This window comes from Crotalus tigris, unplaced genomic scaffold, assembly GCF_016545835.1.
Source record: "Crotalus tigris isolate CLP2741 ecotype Arizona unplaced genomic scaffold, ASM1654583v1 scf7180000023722.550826, whole genome shotgun sequence".
NCBI lineage: Eukaryota > Metazoa > Chordata > Lepidosauria > Squamata > Viperidae > Crotalus > Crotalus tigris.
In genome coordinates this window covers 219,243-239,537 of record NW_024100140.1, presented here as the reverse complement: position 1 = coordinate 239,537, position 20,295 = coordinate 219,243, and the positions used below count along the sequence as shown (strand labels likewise).

Sequence of the window (20,295 nt, the reverse complement as noted above, 5' to 3'; positions counted from 1 at the left end):
AATTATTAGAATCTGATTTTTTTAAGAAAAGTAGATAAGAGGATCTTTTGATAGATCTTTGACCTCAATGAAGTACACAAGTAAGGACAATCACAGAAGGGATCACCAGAACTTTGAGCTGATTAGCTACATGAAAAAAGTTCTTGGGTTCCCACGTTCTGCGTATCTTTTGCAATTGCCTACAGTAAACGGCTTTTGGGTTCTAAAAAAAAAGAGCAAAATAAATCTAACAAGACTGACATTTGCTCTCCCCCACTTTAGACTGTTTGCAGAAAGTGTTTCACTAATTACAGATACCAACAACAGCTTATAATATATTCTGTACAGAAAGCTATAGGTATTTATAAAACTAAATGCACATAAATGTTATTTATATGCATTTATTCATAATTAAGCAGAACAAATGTGCTATATAAAACAGGCTATCAAGAGAGGCTGAACAGAAACCTGATTAGAGAAGAAATAGGTTCTATATATAATATATGCTAGAATACTTTCTAAGCCCTCCAAAGATCTTTTCCATTTAAATGTTTCCCCAAAAAAATACTTGTTGGGAGGAGACAGCTTCCCCCGTCCCCTTGGTCATGGATTTTTGCCTCTGTTGAACTGAATTTGCATGCAAAACTGCAACTCCGGGAGCAATCCTCATGTGTTGGACTCATCATATCTAAATATTAACAGCCAAGGTGTACCAATTAAGATATTAGACTCTACTCCACTCTCTACCAGAGCAATTCATTTAATGTCTTTGGACCAGTCACTCACTCTCAATCCAATTACCTCACAGGATTGTTGTAAGGAAAATAGGAAGGAGTCATATATTATCTGAGCTTCCAAGTGAAAGGCAGGGTATAAATAAAAGACAACACTTTTATTTTCCTACATGGTGTCCTACCTCATTGTGGAGTTCAACAGACACTGTCTAATTTCTAAATGTCAAAGTCAATGTCATAACCCAAAGTCAAAATCATCTACATAACCCTATCCATTCAATATTATTTGCATAAGTATGGATGAAATTTAATATTCATTTATTAAGCATAAACTGCACTGATAAGTAGTATTTTTAAATAAATGAAAGATAGTGTTTCCAAGTGACTACAGATCAGGCTTTTCTTAATTTTGGTATTATACATGCCTTATATTTGTCTATTTCATTTTAACTATTTTTTAGTTGTAAATACAGAAATATTTGAAAAAATGTTCATATAAATGAAAATTCAACTTGCATAATATATAATTTTAATTTTAAATAAAAAAGCAACAGTAATTTTTAGTAAACATATAAACAAAGAACAAGTAATCAGGCAGAAATGTAACCTTTACAGCAGTGGTTCTCAACCTGTGGGTCACAACCCCATTTGGGGTCGAACGACCATTTCACAGGGGTCGCCAAACAACGCAGTCCGCCATTTTTTTCCCCTTTTCCTTAGCTGTGCTACTCCCTTTTATTCTATTGGCTTTTGAAAGTCAATAGGAATTGTCCAGGCTGTCTCTGTCCTGCTGAGCCTGTCAAAAGTCCCATTCTGCAAACAGTGCTGCACCAGTTGAGTAGTCCTCGACTTATGATCGGCTGAGTAGTCCTCAACTTACGACCGGTTGGGGGTCGCGGCATTAAAAAGGTTGAGAACCACTGTTTTACAGTATCACAGATTACTGCTGAACACACTAGAATTTTCAACAGTATAATAGGTACTGTGATGAAATTTCAACAAAGCATCAATTTGCGAAGTCAAAAATTTCAGAAAGTAAGTGTAACCCTAACTATGTAGCTCCTCTGTGTGACAGAAATATTCATTGAGGAAAAAAAATGTATATGTTTGAAAGAATAAAAGACTTTCAGCCATTTCATCGCAAATGTAAATTTATTAACCTTTTCCTGCCACTTCTATTTTTCGGTACTATTCATTCGATCATAAGCAATCTTACTAGCTGCACTGGTGGAATGTTAGCATGCCAAACAGAATTAGAATAATTTAAAAGGAAGATAATGAAAAGAGTAATTATAATTAAAGAACCCAGTTTTCAGTATGATGATTACCAAAACATTTTTGAAGGGTAAATGTTTGCTTAAGAACCAACACGCACAAATTTAGTATGCATCTGTGCACATGTGCAAAGGGTGCTGCAAATTGCTCTACAAACATGAATTATTGCAATCAACATCTTGTTTTCTTGTTCTAAATGCAAAAGACTGCAAAATTAACACTACTAGTAACGCATGCTATTAACATCCTACAGAAGATGTACTTGCCAGATAGATTGATAATAGAAAGTAAAAGCAAAAATATGAACAAGAAAACAGTGTCCAGACTGAAAAATATAGTATCCAATTTGATATAAAAATGTACCTGAATTTTTGAGAGAAAACATTCAGATCTTGAAAATGTTCATATGATTAAATAACAAATTGTAATTTCCAAGAAAAAATACTGTCATTCTATTTTTCAAAGATTATATCATTATTCTGTATTTTACAAGGCAGTATATATGGAGCCTTGTTGTTGTTGTTAATTGCAAAGTCGTGTCCGACCCATCGCGACCCCATGGACAATGTTCCTCCAGGTCTTCCTGTCCTCTGCCATCTTCTGGAGTCCATTTAAGTTCACACCTACTGCTTCAGTGACTCCATCCAGCCATCTCATTCTCTGTTGTCCCCTTCTTCTATTGCCCTCAATCTTTCCCAGCATTAGGCTCTTCTCCAGTGAGTCCTTCTTTCTCATTAGGTGGCCAAAGTATTTGAGTTTCAACTTCAGGATCTGGCCTTCTAAAGAGCAGTCGGGGTTGATCTCTTCTAGGACTGACCAGTTTGAACGCCTTGCAATATGGAGCTTATCATGATTTTATCCTCACAGAAACCCTGTGATGTAGCTTAAGTTGAGCAACAATGAGTGGCCAAAGTCACCAGTAAATTCCATGGCTAAACCTTCTCTCCTTGTTTCTAATCAATATCCTATCCAGGTAAGATACCAAGTAATTCATTTTAGAGAGCTTCTTCTAAAAACGGAAGAGCATATTTATTTCCTTCCTTCCATCTGATATACTAAAAATACCACTGAATTTAATCCAATGATTAGGTTACAGAGGAACAAAATAAAAGTAGTACTACTGACTTTTTCTTTCTCAAATAGTAAATAGCCTTGCATCTTCTCAAATGAGATTTCTTATCTACATACTGTTGTTTCTCAATGATATTCACTTACATAGTCATATGACTTTTGACCTTTTGTGTTAGTGCAAATAAAACAGAAAGCTCTCTTTAGAGTAGAGTAGGCTTAAGAAATTTTTATGTAGAACCATTTCAAAAGAGATACAAGGCTAAACAAGGTATGAGGAAATTGCTGCAATCGCAATATATTCTATTTGCAAATTAGTTTATTCAAAGGTGACAAAATTAAACATTTGCATATGCCTGTAATAAACATTAATAATTTGATGTCAATAAAAATTGATAATTTAGGTATAAATATACCATCAATTTAGAATTTCATTAACTTCTTTTTCTATTTAATATATACAGATCTAAGGATCTTACCATTGTCCTGCCTTAAAAGTAAATTCCTTATCTGTTACTGCCAAACGGAGTCTTTTAACTGTTTCAGATTCATTGCTGATGCCACACACTTTTGCTTTAGAAATAATCTAAAAAGACAAAAACCATCATCATAACTACCATCACTATTTTAGGAAATAAACACAACAGAACAAAATATAATTGTTTCTGGATCCTCCCAAGCATGAAACACCAATTGTGAATTGGAATAACTATGATTTCTAATGGCTTCTTACAGTGCTACGATTATTATTAGATGCAACTTTCTCACATTTATAGAAATTTTAAGTTCTAATCTCACTGCAGATTAAGAATTCAAAAACAAGCAAAGACTAGGCTTGTTCATTCATTCATACATTTTTTTATGAACACCCCCTCACATATGATACAACTTACAAAAGATTAAACCACACCTTCCTTACCTTTGGCTTTAGCATTTTTAGTCCAGAAATTCATCTATAAATTTCAAGATCCTTATATTAATTCATTCTTTTATAGCAAAATTAGATATTTGTGGCTTATATAAAGCCGCAGTTCCATTTTGTTGTGCTTTTAACAGAAATACAATATGGACATTTAACCTCAAATTAGCTTAATACACCTATTTTTTTAACTAAAAAAAAAGAGGTCGAACATTCTGGTCCAGAGACTCATAGCCCCATTTCTGGCATGCCTTTTGCAGCTCTCAGATTAAAAACACAAAGTTTAAAATGCAGCTCTTTCTGAAAAAAGCTGCTTCTTTCCTGTATTCTCTGGGAGGAAAATAATAAAATCATTATTGAATAAAAAGCATAATTCTAAATAACCACAGACAAAATATTAAAGCAAAATAAATTCCTATTTTTATTATGTTTTATTAGATATTTACTACACTGTTTTCTCTGGGACCATCCTCTGTCTCTTTCCCCCTCCCAATTTTTCTGATAGCAGTATTACAAAGCAGACTGCATGACTCAAGACCAGCTACAAGTTTATGGATGGATGGGACTTGAACACAGATTATTTGGAATGTAACCAACAATAGCTTTTATATAACTTCTAATCAATCCAGTGATAACATTTTGTTTTCTTACTTTCCGCTGTGTTTCCTCTAAATTTCATAGTGTGGCAATCAGCTCATAAAATATAATTTGGAATTGTTTGTTAAGCTACAGAACATATTAATAAGCTTAAACCTAAAGTTCTTAAGATGAGTCAACCAAGTCCAAAAGCACAGAAAATGTTAAAATGATAAACTACATCAAACTACAATCATGAGTATTTCATTTCCCAGCCAGAAACACTAGAGTCCAACAAATGAAATTTGGCCAGCTATGTCTTAATTTAAAACATATGGCAGGAACAATTTCTGCATAAAAATAGTTGAGTATTTCTACTTTCTTGTAAAACAACAGGATACTTGCCAAGTAAACATTATCATACTTTTTACTTATTTTAAGACTTATTTTTTTAAGAAACAGTTATATTTCTTAATTAGACTTGCTCTCATGATGCTCATAATATTCTCCTTAACACAGAAACCCCAGAGTAAGAATAAGTCTAACATTAATATATCACATTATTTTATAACTGACTTCTGAACTGGATCTTGCACACAATAACAAAAAAGTGATGTCCCTTTAGTTTTTAAATAATCCCCAAAATGTTTATTTGTTTGATTTATATTGTTGCCTATATTGGCAAAGTGACTCTGAATGTCAGAAAATATTTTTGTTCCCACAGTTTCCAAGAATTGGAAATGTATAACCCAATGCAGCTCAGCTATTTCCATTAATTTATTTTGCCAGTGATAGCAGCTAAACAAATGTGAAAAGTGCTTTGCTTACTGTTATGAACAAAGTGAGAACCATACCAAAGTACTCTCCTGACAATGTCAGGAGTATCATATACTATAAGAGAAACCATCAAGAGTTACCACTCTAAATATAACCCTTAGTGAACCACAGTTATCCAAATGTACTTCTTTACTCCCATTGACAGGTGAAGCCAAGTAGAACAAACTTGAGTATCAGAATACCAGAACACCGTTCATTCATAAATTGTACTGTAAATATTAAAGCAGGACCAAAATCATAAGAAATATTATTCTTCAAATTTTGCTACTCAGTGTCTCATATTGGGGAGGCAAAATATGCATCGTAAGCCAGAATACTCATTCACACACCCAATTAGTATGGTCAGAGTTTAAAACTTTGTGTGGCGTGGAGCCAGGTTACTTGCAAGACCACTTTCCCTAAGAGTTTCTACTTATCCCATCAGCTCTGTCAGAGTGGGCATGCTCCACTTTCCCTGAGTGAAGCAATGTCACTAGATGAGTCTTAGGTAATGTACCTTTGTCATGGCATTTGGGTTATAAAAGAGCTGCAACACCCACCAACCCTCGCCAAAGCTATAGATGACCCCAACCTCACCAGTACTTCAGAAGAATCAAGTTGTTAGCTCTAGAGTCCTAGCATGGGTGTAAGGTGAGGATGTCCTTTGAGATTTTCAACAAGAAGAGCTCAACTTGTTGTTTTACAATTGTCAGTGTTTTACTGTATATGTTTGCCATTCAGATTGTTAATAGAAGGCGGCCTAATAAATTTGATAAATAAATACAAAGTGAAACAGTCATTACTGTTACATCTGTATCATCTGGAAATAATAATTTTCTCAGTTCTTTCTTTTTTTCTAGCTACATTTATTATTTCAGTGGCACTTATTTTCTAAACCGACTCTAGAAGATTCACAACAATCCATAAAATATGGCCAAAAATATATTCTTCCCCCAAATGCCAAACCAAACAACCTTAAACTTCATCTCCATCTTATTCCAATGCTTGGGGCAAAAGCCAGGTCTTCACAGACCTTTGAAAGACTAAAAGGGTAAGGATACCTTTGATCTCCACTGGGAGATTGTTCAGAGGACTGGGATGGCCATGAAGAATACACAATCTAAGTTCCCATCAGATAGCAACAATTAATGGAGGGGGCGTGGAATGCACTCACCCTAATCTAATAGGATAGGCAAATGCACACAGAGAGATGTGATCCTACAGTAACCTGGCTTAAAGGTGATTAGCAGCACCCTGAATTATACCCGGAAAGCAACTGAAGGGGCGTTGTCTTACCTAAACACCTTTTCTCAGTACGAAGATGGAGAATCCACCAATGAGTTTTCTCTGTCTGCCTGCTCTTGAGACCAGGTAGCCAAACTTGATACGCCCCCTCTTGCTAGGAGATCCAGTCTTGACGAGGGCGAAAGTGGCTGATGCAAGGACGAGGTGTTGGCTCTCAATTCCCTAATAACGGCCTAACTGACCATAGGGTGGGTGTGGATTCTCCATCTCCGTACTGAGAAAAGGCGTTCAGGTAAGACAATGCCCCTTCTCCAGTACAGGAGATGGAGAATCCACCAATGGGACATACCAAAGCCTCAGCGGATACCTTCTGTCCCAGGGAAGCTGGACGGAAGGAAACCAAAAAGTCCCCAGATCTGTGAAAGGGTTCCGTGCGCTTAATGTAACACCGCAGAGCCCTGCAGACGTCCAACATGTGGCACTGCCGCTCCCTCATGGGAGGGATCAGACAAAAGTCAGGTAAGATGACTTCCTATGTTCTATGGAAAAGTGAATTGACCTTGGGCACGAAGGCGGGATCCAACCAAAGGACCACTCGGTCTCGGTGGAAGGTGCAAAGGTCATTCCTGACCGAGAGAGCAGCCAGTTCTGAGATACGCCTGGCTGATGCGATAGCGATCAAGAAGGTAACCTTAAGAGATAAAGCCCGCAATGGTATAGTAGCTATGGGCTCAAAGGGCAGTTTTGTTAGTGCGCAAAGCACACGAGGCAGTTCCCAAGAAGGGTACTTGCGTACCACAGGAGGGCTAGTGTTGTAAGCCCCCTTGATGAAAGCGCGTATCCTGGGATGATGGGCTAGAGGAACTGAGTCTGAACAAGTGAGCAATGTCGATAGGGCCGCTACCTGCCTACAAAAGTTTGCAGGGGCCAGGCCTCTGTCCAGACCGTCAAGAAGATAGTCTATGATCTGGGGAATAGTTAAATTGTACACATCCAGTTGCCACATTCTGCATCAATGGCAAAAATTGTTCCATGTGGAATCATAAATGTGATTGGTCACCGGTCCACGAGAGGCCTGAAACATGGTTATTGCCCATGGAGAGAATAACTCTTGTGTCATGATGTTGCGCTCAAACGCCATGTGGCTAACTGTAACCACTGAGGGTCCGGATGTTAGAGGACCCCCTGGAGTAAGGACATGCAATGTGGGGGAATCCTCCACGGAGGAGAGTGGGAGAGATTCATGAGATCAACAAGCCAGGATCTCTGCAGCCAGTATGGGGCCACAAGGATCACTTCCGCCTGCTCCTGAACCAGTTTGCGGATGGTTGCCAGAATGAGCGGAAGGAGAGGGAAAGCATAAAAAAGGCCCCATGGCCACGGAGTCCGCAAGGCACCCGTCCCCTCCATCCCCAGAAGATACTAATGGGAGAAATACCTGGGGAGTTGAGCATTGCTCGACAAAGCAAACAGGTTGATGACCGGATGGCCGAGCCTGCTAAATATTCCGGAAAAAAGATCCAGATGTAGTCCCCATTCCGAAGAGTCTATCATGGAGCGACCAAGAAAGTCTGCCTGCCGGTTCTTGACCCCTGAGATGTCAGGTTGGGCTCTGCCCAGGATCCTAGTAACCAGGCCTTGGACCTAAGGGACATGGACCTGGAGCCCTCCTGCCATTTCACGTGGGCCTTGGGTGCCACGTTGTCTGTGAGGATTAATATGTGACGTTCCGGATCCAGTGTTGGAGTTGACAGAGAGCCAAGTGAATGGCCCTGAATTCCAGCCAATTGATGTTGTGTCTCAAGTCTGCGCGGGACCAACATCCCTGCACAAACTGAGACTGAAGGTAGGCTCCCAACCAAAGAGGCTGGTGTCAGTCGTGATGGTGAGGTGGTCCGGCTCCTTGAAGGAGACCCCTTGGCTACTGCTTGTGAGAACCACCAGTGTACAGACCTAAGGGTACTGACCGGGAGCTCACCTGCCGGCTGGATGCGCTGACATTCAACCGCTGGAATGGAAGAAGGAACCATTGGCGTTCCTGCCGGTAGAGTCTGGCCCAGGGAACAATGGCTATGCAGTTTGTGGTGTCTATGATGGCTCCCAGGTGCAGGAGCCTGAATGAGGGAACCGTCTGGCTCTTTTGGAAGTTCACCAAGAACTCGTGCTGCTGGAGGACCCGAATAGTTAGTTGCAGGTCCAACTGGGCCACCCGGAAGGACAACGTTTGGATCAGAATATCGTCCAGATAACATTGGACGCGTACCGGTACCTTCCGCAAGTGGGCGGCCAGAACAGCCAGGATCTCGGTGAACACCCTGGGTGCTGAGAAAAAGCCAAACGGAAGGGCCTTGTATTGGAAATGGAGGCCCCTGTAACAGGGCCTGAGGAACCGCCGGTGTTCTGAATGGATGGGGATGTGGAGATACGCTTCCGTGAGGTCTACTGTTGCCAGGAAATCTCCTTGTCTGGTGCCTCCCGGAATGGACTGGAGAGATTGCTTTTTGAACTTTTTGTAAGCAATGTAATAGTTCAGACCCTTAAGGGCTAGAATTGCCCTCCATTCCTCCGAGGTCTTGGGAACCATAAAGAGGACAGAGTAGAATCCCCTGCCTACGTGATCCGGCAGAACCTGTTCTATGGCCTAAATCTCTAGGAGATGTTGAATGGCCTCCTGCATAAGTCCCTTTTTTATCGGATCCCGAGAGTTGGATCAGGAGATGAAGCGACCCGGGGGACTGGCCAGAAATTCCAGGGACAGTCCAAACTGGATTGTTTGTAAGACCCAGACATCCGTGGATGTGAGTTCCCACTGATGGAAGAAGTGGGCAAGTCTTCCCCCTATGGGGAGTGTGGAGTGAGAGTCCTTTGAACTTCCTGAAGGGATGTCCTGCCCCTCGAACTGGCCTCTTAGATTGGTTCTGTTGCCTGGGGCGAAAGCCCGGTCTATCATACGGAGGATCATGTGGCCTGTCCTGCTGGGGTTTGTATGAACAGGGTGGCTGGGTGGCTGCTGAACCTGCTGCTGTTCGAAGGAACTGCCTGCGGAAATATGGATTGGCACTTTTGTCGGACCATCTAGTAAGGTGTGCCATAACCTTCCGTTTATCCTTGTTCTCAACAAGATACGGATTCAGTACCTCCCCAAAGAGATTGTTGCCCAGATATGAGGCAGCCATTTGACTTTGGCATCAGCCCACCAGTGTTTCAGCCATAGCATCCTTCTGGCTGTGATGTTGAAGGCTAGGGACCTGAAAGCAAAGTTGGCCGCATCCACGGCATACTCAGTTGCAGCCACCATTGTACTTAGGTCCTGGTGAGTCCGAATGTCCTCAGGAAGGACTCTGGCCTGTAGTTGGTGTAGACATAAGAGGGTGGTCCGGACAAAAAAGGATGCCCAGGTGGCCGTTTTGATAGCCCATGCCGCTGATTGATGAGTCTTATGGAAAGTTTGTTCCCACTTCTTGTCGCCCACTTTAAGTGCCTCAGACATATCCTCAGCGACCACAATCTGGGATACCAGTGGGGTCCAGACCTGATCCACCTTGGGGACCTCAAGAACCTCACTTAAGTCTGTAGAGGTACCAAGGATCCTGTTTATCTGACTCGCTTACGGAAGGAAATGAGGAAGGGGAGACCCATTGCTTTTTAATCCCCTTGAGAAATATAGGAGGGAGCGTGGTGCTGGGCTGCCACCATTTCAAGGAATATCAGATTTGGATTGAAATCCGATGTGGCCTGCGGTTGAGGGGACTGATCCTACCCAATATTTGCAGTTGAGGCGGCCTTGCGAAGCCGGATTGAATAGATCTCCAGATGGGGAGGGTTCAGTGGGGAGGGCCGGATTGAATAGACCTCCAGATGGGGAGGGTTCAGGGGGGAGTTCCTCCTCCTCTGAAAAATTGAAGTCCGGTTGGTCCTCACCCTGGCGGAGATGAGTATCCGCTCATTGAGGAGTGTACAGGAGATGTGGGCTCCTGAAATATAGAGATCCCTGCAGGAGGAACATAAGGCGGCACAGCTGATGTGGACGCCCCCTGTTCAGGTGGATGGAGAGATTGTTCTGCTAGAGCACAGTCCACCACCTTGGATAACAGGGCCTCCATTCGTTTGGAGAAAATATCTCTGAGGTCAGGACCCCTGAGCCCTGCTGCAATTGGAGTAAAGGCAGCCTCATGGGCTGAACCCAAGTGAAGTGAGGGATTAAAAACTGTATACTGAGGTCGTACAGAAGGTGTGGTGGGAGCTTCTGTCAGAGACCACATGCCCTGAGCTAAGGTCGAAGGACCTAAAGGAAGGTCAAACTCAGGGGCTGCCACTTGGTCCATATCTAATCCTGCCTGTCTCGGTGCTCTGGAGAGCTCCTTCTCCAGAGCCTGGTGCTTAGAGCTGGCATGCTTTTCTGCCAACTTGGAAGTTTTCCTGAGAGTGCCCATAGCCTTGGTTGTGGGCTTGCCTGCTCCCTCCGGATTGGAGGTGGTCTGTCGGCCATAACGAGAGGATGGAGGAGCTGTGCACATGGGTTGAGGCCCAGTGGAGTCCTCCATCCTAGATTGAGCTGTCTCAGAGAAACTGAGGCAAAGCTCTGGCAGGCAAGCAGTTGGTGGAAGCGAAATTGGAGCAAGTAACGAGGACTGCTCCCCTGACCACCTGACCAAAAAGGCAACTCTATCTGGGCTTGGTCACGGCAATGGCAGCTGATGCCGAAGGCACGGTTGGGGACCCGCTCTGGGCTCCGCCCAGAAGCCTTAGGTGGCCAGTCAAAATGCTCCAGATGGCCCAATGAAGGGTGCAGAGGGCCTGAATAGAGGCCAGGCAAGGAAAGATGAGGATCAATAGAAGCTTGATTAATTTAGTGTAGTGGTTCTCAACCTTCCTAATGCCGCGACCCCCAACCATGTGGTCGTAAGTCGAGGACTACCTGGTGGGTGGGGCAGGAGGAGGCACGCATGCTCCGCCTCCTCTCCTGTGGCTGGAGTGCACGCTGGGCATGCCGAGGTGCATGCAGGCCGTCGCCCAGCAACCACCTCGGCCGGGAATGCCGCACATGTGTGGTACCGCCCCCTGCACCGGCTGAGGCGTAGCTGGCAAGCGGCAGTGATGGCGCAGGCCAACCACCGGCTGGGCCACTAGCTGGCCCAACCCAAGGGAAGTAAGCCACCCACCGGGCCCCACGCACGCCAGCAACCCTCCCTGTGCCCACCGCTGCCATGCTAGCCTTATCTTGGCCACCGCATGTTTGGTGCGGTGGCAGGCAGGATGGCCATGGCACGCGGCAGTGAGGGTGCAGGGCAATCACCATCTGGGCCACCAGCTGGCCCAGCTGAAGGGAGGTAAGCCACCTGCCAGGCCCCACGTGCGCCAGCAACCCTCCCTGCATCCGCCGGTCTCCCACCTCCCACCCCAGGCCCTCTTTTACTTACATTTAGTAGTTGCTCAGCAGGGAGGGGTGGAAACGTCCAGAAACCTCGCCTTAGCTACAGACAACTTGCAGCACTGTTTGCAGACTGGTACTTTTGGCGGGCTCAGCAGGGCAGAGACAGCCTGGACAATTCCTATTGGCTTTTAAAAGCCAATAGAATTAGACTCTATTCAAGAGAGTCTATTCTATTGGCTTTCGAAAGCCAATAGATTCTATTGGCTTTTGAACGCCAATAGAATAAACTCTCTTAAATAGAGTCTATTCTATTGGTTTTCAAAAGCCAATAGAATAAGAGGGAGTATCACAGCTAAGGAAAAGGGGAAAAAAATGGCGGACTGCGTTGTTTGGTGACCTCTGTGAAATGGTCGTTCGACCCCAAATGGGGTTGTGACCCACAGGTTGAGAACCGCTGATTTAGTGTATAATATTATGAAACAAAACGTCCCTCAAAATTCACTCAGGCCTTTGTGACTATAAGACTCTGGCCTGATGAGGTCTAAATTTTATTTTATTTTACTCTATTTTATTTATTTATTTATTTATTTATTTGTTCATTTTTTAAAAAAAACATGGTATTCAAAATGGCGGCCGTCAGAATTCGGGTGGAAATTAGGGACTCTAGGGCTGTGTTGACCTGACCAGGGACCAAAGATCCAGAAGACAGAAACAATCAAATCACAGGAGGAAGATTAAACAGCCTAGGTATGCCAGGAAAACTTTTTACTCTTCGTTGTTTTAGTGGTAACAAAATGGCGGCTGTCACTTGCTCTGCCGCTGAAAACAACTACTGTGACCACACAGGGGAAGTTTCCCCAACGTTGGGAAGGTCCTGGCAGAAGCTAGTGCATTGGCTGTGGGAAATTGCTCCAATTTGTCTCCAATTGTGAGAAAGGAAAAAACAGAGCCTTGGGAGTCATTTTAAATTTCGCTGCCTCAAACTGGGAAGTAAAATAGAATCAATCTGAGGTGGGAACGCTGTTCCCTGGGTCTTAAGAGTGGAGGTGACAATATCACCTCAGGCAGTTTGTGAGCTGCTCACAAAAAAGCAACAAATTCCTTTCCCCCAGAGCCCTGGGGAAAATGGAAGGAATCAAAGGCAATTGTCTTCCCCCCCCCCCCACACACACATACACCCTGCAGTTCGAAAGCCTCTGATTTAAGGCAGCGCTCAGCCCAAGGCTTCAGGGAACTGTAGGAAATGTTTCCCAGACTGTGAGGATTATTAAATTATATTGAGGAATATTACTATTAAAGGGAGAACTCACCAATGGTTTACTACCTGCTAATCTGCTGAGAGAGCCAACCCTGACACGTCTTCAAGAGCTTGAGACCAAGACAAGACTGGATCTCCTAGCAAGAGGGGACGTGTCAAATTTGGCTACTTGGTCTGAAGAGCAGGCAGACAGAGAAAACCCATTGGTGGATTCTCCATCTCCTGTACTGGAGAAAACAAGTACAGCCAGTTGTGTTACTTGGGTAAATTGTGGGATCCCCAAAACTGTGCATACCACTGCATTCCAAATCACTTGCAGCTTTCAGACTGTCTTTAAGGGCAGCTCCATGCACAGTACATTGCAATAATCCAAAAGGGAGGTAACTAAAATGTGGATGACCGTGGAGCAAGTTGCAAAGGGTTATAGATGAAAACAGATGATTATAGAGAAGGGTCAAATTATTACCAAATTTATCCAATACCTTCACCATATATAGCACATTTCATACTCATACATTACGTTACCAACCTCATGTCGAAAGTCATTTGCTGTTCTCTCCAGATGATCTGACTTTCTTCTGGATTTCATTTTGCTATAAATAAGGGAAACTGAGATGTATCATTACTCAATATAATTTTACAGCTTGAACTGATCACTGAACACTCTTTTAAATAATAACTTCAGACTCATTGATCTCTAACCATGATATCATAAGAATGTGTCCCTTGGACTGACAAAAATCTATGTAATTGCTTACTGTTTTCAACAGCAAACTGATTGCATTATTTGGACAGTAAAAAACAAAGCATATAATCATAAAAATACTAGTGCCCAGTATTTAATACTTAGAAGTACACTGCTTCTGAACAATGCTTTGTTGCATTATTAAGACTTGAAAACTATCCATTACATTTTCTAAATCTTTAAAAAAAACCAAATCCTATTGACCCAGTTTATATTCATGAAGCAGAATGAGTTGTTAAAATAGAAAATCTGTATTCTTGAATTAAGCTTAGATACTTTTAAAAAAAGGTTATCTTTTTTATTTTTATTTTTAAGCTTATCTAAGCTTAAAAAAAAAAAAGCAGAGACATCACCCTGCCAACAAAAGTGCGTATAGTCCAGGCCATGGTTTTCCCAGTTGCAATGTATGGCTGTGAAAGTTGGACCATAAGAAAGGCTGAGCGCAAAAAAACTGAGGTCTTTGAACTATGGTGCTGGAGAAGACTCCTGCGAGTCCCTTGGACTGCAAGGCGTTCAAACTGGTCAGTCCTAGAAGAGATCAACCCCGACTGCTCTTTAGAAAGCCAGATCCTGAAGTTGAAACTCAAATACTTTGGCCACCTAATGAGAAGGAAGGACTCACTGGAGAAGGGCCTAATGCTGGGAAAGATTGAGGGCAATAGAAGAAGGGACGACAGAGAATGAGATGGCTGGATGGAGTCACTGAAGCAGTAGGTGTGAACTTAAATGGACTCCAGAAGATGGTAGAGGACAGGAAGACCTGGAGGAACGTTGTCCATGGGGTCACGATGGGTCGGACACGACTTCGCAATTAACAACAACAACAACTTTTAAAATAATTTTGTTATCAAATAGGCCACGTGTTTCAATTTCATTGAGGGCCGCATCAGCATTGTGGTTGTGCTCAGGGGGCTGGTAGGGTATGGCCAAGATGGGCGTGGCCTACTGGCTGGGCATGGCTGGGGTGGGCATGGCCTACTAGATGGGTGTGGCCAGCTTGACGTAGCTTGCGTCGGGGCACCTGTGAGGGCCTGAGCAGGACTCGGGCAGATCTGAGGGTCTCCAGAGGAGGGGGAGTGGGACTGAGGTGAGCACCAGGGCATGGTCCACTGGAGGAGCCTCACCGTCCGTCTTAGGCTGAGGGGGGGCTGGATGGTGGCGTAGGTTGCCCAGAGTGCTGGGCAGCCAAGGTCAAGCACCCAGCCCTCAAGCTCCTGTGGCACCAGGACCCGACAGCCCAGCCTAGTGCAGCTCCACTTCCCCGAGGGGGTGCCCATCTGTGCTTACCTCCTCCTTCCTTCCTTCACTTTCCATTTCTCTCCATCCCTCCTTCTCTGCCTCCTCTTTCTCATTCCCTTCTCCTTCCTTCCTCTCTCCATACCGCCCGGCGGATGGGATACGGCCAGTGGGATGAAAGGTACAGAAATGGGAGCGTGTTGTGGCACAAGCCGAGTGTTGGAGGGGCCAGCTCCCAGTCACTCTCTCTGCCACATTGTAGGGCTGGAGAGGGGAATGAGGCACTCATGTCGCATATAGAGCTACAGCCTGTAACTGCCGGCAGCTGGCAACGTGTGAGACACTCCATCAAGGATACTGCATCCCAAGCCCTAGGGCACAAGGCTGACAGAATTCCATGGCCTGAGCAAGGAGAGGAGAGGCCCAGCAAAGTGGGGCTGAGCGTGGTGAGATGTGACCTGGCAAAGCAGAGGCGGAGAAGAAGAGGAGAGGCCCGACAAAGTGGGGCATAGCTGGGCTTGATAGGGCGAGGACAGAAGGGGTGGGATGAGACAAATGAGCTGCAGCTGCTGTTGTATACCGCTGAGTGCTCACTGTTTCCTGTGCATGCGCTGAGGGAGCACCCAGCTGGGGTGGAAAGGGCCAGGCCAGCAGGGGCTGGTCCCTTGCCATTTCTGGGACAGTCCCATGGGCCAAATCTGTTGTTTGACATGTCTGCAACCAGTCATAAATGGGAGCTGGTCATCAAGAATCCCAACTGCAATCTAGTGTCTACAGAGATGATGCAAAGATCATTAAGTGTGAATATAGGTCTTGTAATTTTAAACCATCATTAAACAAATGGTTGTAAGTAAAAGACTACTTGTAAATTTCTTTTGTTAAGCAGCAAATCTGTTATTAATTATGTATATAACATGATCCCATGTATTAACCTGAGAAAGTAATTTATTATTTCTGCCCACAGTAATTTCAGAACCTTCATCTCCCATTTAATCATACTTTAAGTACTGAAAAACTGTACTAAACTGTTCAATAAAACTGTTTCACTCCAAACAAGGTAAGCCCTAAAGCCAGCCTATTGATCCAAATTTCACTATACTATATTCTAGAAGATGATGGTTAGCAACTAATTCTTTATTCAATTTTTAAAGAAAAGTAATACCAGTGCTATGTTAATATTTTCATTTCATAGTAATACTTAATATTTGATAGCTTACCCATTTATTGTGCAGTATCTTATAGCTGCCAGTCTTAGACACGAGTATGAAGAATAGCAGGAAAGAATTCTATTGGCACTTTTCATTAATATAGGCAAACCAAAAGCTGTTGTACATATCATAATGTTCTTTTATGTTAAATGTTCCTGCAAAGGCAATTTAAAAAAATATTTGCATCGATTTTTCAATAAACAAATATTGGCAGTAATGTCAAATAGCCCAGCTGTAAACTTTTAAAGCACACCAGGTATCACAAGAAGTATTTCTTTGGCACTTTGCTTCAAAGAAAATGAATGAACTTCTAGACTGTTGCTGACATCACAGAAATATATATGAACCATTATTCACATCATAAAGATCATATCCCTCTCAATCTGTGGCTGTTTCAAAGACACCCAAGCAGGAAACAATATTTGTGTCATATATGGGATCCTCAAACTTGCTGAGATATTTGTTGGGGAGAAAACCAATATCAAAGATTGGACTCAAAGAAATTCAAGAAGGAGGAGGATGTAGACCAGTTAGTAATATTATTTGTTAGTCCTGAATACAGTCATATTCCAATGAACCCTTACCAGTTCTGCTATAACTATCCAGCTCATGAACTAAAGATTTAAATTTCAATTAAGAACTTGTTAAAAACATACATTAATGCAATTCCATATATATTTACTGAAAAATCCCATTATGTTTAGTAAAGTTTATTCTCAACCTAACTTAACCTACATTGCTAATCCCTCATGCTGTTAATGTCAAAATCTTGTTTTGGTAAATTGGATATTGTCTATTTTATTTCTAAATCTCATGAACTTAAAATGAACAGTGCAAGGCAAGTTACAAATGATCAACTTTGAGGCGTCTTCAACAGTCAAAGTAATTGCCACAAAATGTGGATATCATCCATAATTCCTAGAATTCATTTCTCAATTTTTATGTGAAAGAAAATATGAGTAACAACATTTATTACAGAATCTTTGGGTATTTTTTTGCTATCTTCTATGAAAAATAAATTAGTTTCTCTGCTTCCAACTTTTGAAACAATTCTGCTTGATCCTATCATTATCTCAGATTCTTTTTTGAAACTGAATATGTATCAAGTTCTTGTTCTGAGAGTTCATTCCATATATTATTTTTATAAATAATCCAAAGCGACAACATATTCAACAAACCTTCCTCCTCCTATTTTCCCCACAACAACAACCCTGTGAGGTGGATTAGCTTGAGAGAGTATGACTGGCCCAAGGTTACCCAGCTGGCTTTCATGGCTAAGACTGGATTTAAGCTCATAATCTTCTGCTTTGTAACCTGGTTCTTAACCACTAGACCAGTGGTTCTCAACCTGTGGGTCGGGACCCCATTTGGGGTCGAACGACCATTTCACGGGGGTCGCCAAACAACACAGTCCCCCATTTTTTCCCCCTTTTCCTTAGCTGTTCTACTCCCTTTTATTCTATTGGCTTTTGAAAGCCAATAGAATAGACTCTCTTGAATAGAGTCTAATTCTACTGGCTTACAAAAGCCAGTAGGAATTGTCCAGGCTGTCTCTGCCCTGCTGAGCCCGCCAAAAGTCCCATTTTGCAATCGGTGCTGCACCAGTTGAGTAGTCCTCAACTTACAACCGGTTGAGTAGCCCTTGACTTACAACCGGTTGGGGGTCGCGGCATTAAAAAGGTTGAGAACCACTGCGCTAGCCTATACTGGCTCTTTTAAAATTCCCCAAAGCTCTTAATATTTTGCTAACATTTCAATTTATTACATTGTTATAGTAATCATTTTAACACTTGGATTATTATACTTGTACTACATAAGAACTGTACTGTACAAATAAGCATTTCTTTCCTTTTCCTACATATTCTGTAACATTAACTTTTGTAATGTACAATAGTGACATCTGCTGGCACTTAAAATCTCTTGTGCTAAAACATTTCAAACATCCACTTTTAGAAAGAGCAAATGTTTATTCCTTTGACATAAGATGGATAATATTTGGAACAAGAGTAATTGGGTTTCTGTGTGACTTCTTAAAACCATATATTTGTCTGGGTTTCCATTATAAATTAAGTTATGGAACATCTCCTTCTTCCTGGTTGTTTTCTTGAATTCCCAATGTATCCTATAGTGTTGGTATTTCCTGATGATCTCTCATATAATAATCAGGAACTCAGTTTTTAAGATAAGCTAAAGTCAATTATGTGCTGCTGCGACTACTTCCGTTACATAAGGCTAATATTTTATGTTATACATAGAATATCTTTATACTTTTCTCATTAACAACTACCATTAACTTCAAAAATCCTGTTTCAGTGTAACAATTCTTAGATTACACACTATACTAAGCAAAATGGAATTTGCTTGTTTCCGACTTAGTATGCTCTGCAGGCTCAGCCATTATGATTGGTAAAGGATGGTTAATGATTTATGATGTAGGAACTCAGCCAACTGGGATTTTGTTAACCATAATTCGGCAAAATATGATTTAGGGTGCTGTATAGTCACTGCCTTAAAGTCACTACCATGCCTACTGATTATGACTGACAAGAGTTGAATTCTGAAGTATTTTGAAGGCACCAGGCTGCCTTACCATCTTCTGTATATATTCACTAACAAATGGGAATTAATGTAATTATTTCTGAACATCAGTGGTAATTTTTTCATCCTACATTAGATAAACAGTAGTTCAGCTGGTTCATTTGGAAAGGAATGAATGAAAAACCAGATAGATAATTGGATTATAAACACATTAATTGGGCTTCCTTAAGTTATTGCTGCTTGGAGATGGTTGCGTCTGCAGCTCAATACACATTAAGGTCATTTCAAACTGTCAATAGGCCCGAAGAGCAGGAACAGATCAACTACCACAGAATTCACCTTTGGCCCCATCCAACCGTCTTTCGTCCGACTCACCTCACAGGGCGCGAAGTGCCCAACAGAGTGATCATTTCACAAGCAGATTTTACTAAATGGGATCCAGCTTCTCAGTTTTTGACCGCGAACCCTTATTTCTTCATTATGGATGAAGCATTATTTTAGACAGATCTTCCTTTTCTCTTCAGCTTTGACAGACTGCATTTATTTCTCCAGCGCTTCCTTGAACGCCGCTTCTTCCAGCTAAATTTCCAGCCTAACTACATCATTTAGAAGCCAACAATAACACTCGAGCGCCTTCCTCAAAGTCCTAAGGAAATAACCGGCACCCGGAGAAATTCAGCGGAAACGGTCCCTAAAATGGGAGGTACCATCCCAGCTCTGATTTCGGCACTTCCGGTTTAAATGATTCTGCTTTTGCAGGTCGGTGACTTTTTTTTTTTAAGAAATTCATTTCATGCTTTTTAGGCCTAACTCTTAAGATTAACGAAAAAATGGACAATTTCTACAGAAGAGTCAAGGTCAGAGCGATATTACTGTGGGCTCAATAGGAATGATATATAAAAAAAAGACCGTCCGACATGGAGGTGAAAAACACCGGCTTTTAATTTCAAGCAGAGGAACAAAGTGCACATCACCCTACAGCAGTGATTCTTAATCTCGGCAGATTTAAAGTTGTGTGGACTTCAACTCTCAGAATTGTTGGCTAAGGAATTCTGAAAGTTGAGGTCATCTCAAAGTTGCCAGGGAATGAGGAAAAACTGCTCTATACTTTCTAGTTCTATAAGTTAGGGGTGGGATTATAGGAATCCTTTGTTATTACGTAAGCCGGAGTTCTGAGGTGCTGCTTACCCCCCCCTTTCCCCCCCCCAGCAAGAACGTGATCCTCCCTCTTCAATCTTGGAGTCTCATTGGTCACTTTTTTAATGGGATGACACCGCTGTTCGAACCCATGAGCAACGGATATAGTATTTCTTTCTAAATTTTT

The 20,295-nt window shown here is 42.2% G+C and overlaps 1 protein-coding gene across 2 annotated transcripts in view; it reads right to left on the bottom strand.

The window, feature by feature from the left end:
• OXNAD1 (oxidoreductase NAD binding domain containing 1) overlaps positions 1 to 20,145 on the bottom strand; it is a 33,942-nt gene extending 13,797 nt beyond the window's left edge. Inside the window, exons 1-4 of one of the 2 annotated variants that reach the window (XM_039321228.1) lie at positions 19,347 to 20,145; positions 16,443 to 16,588; positions 13,774 to 13,837; positions 3,536 to 3,642 (exon numbers count right to left, since the gene is read on the bottom strand). In XM_039321228.1, coding sequence (XP_039177162.1) covers positions 3,536 to 3,642; positions 13,774 to 13,837; positions 16,443 to 16,564 — 293 coding nt within the window. In that variant the 5' untranslated portion in view covers positions 16,565 to 16,588; positions 19,347 to 20,145. The remainder of the gene's footprint in view (positions 1 to 3,535; positions 3,643 to 13,773; positions 13,838 to 16,442; positions 16,589 to 19,346) is intronic. The other variant, XM_039321227.1, reaches the window with a different exon arrangement.
• Positions 20,146 to 20,295: the final 150 nt, after the last annotated feature.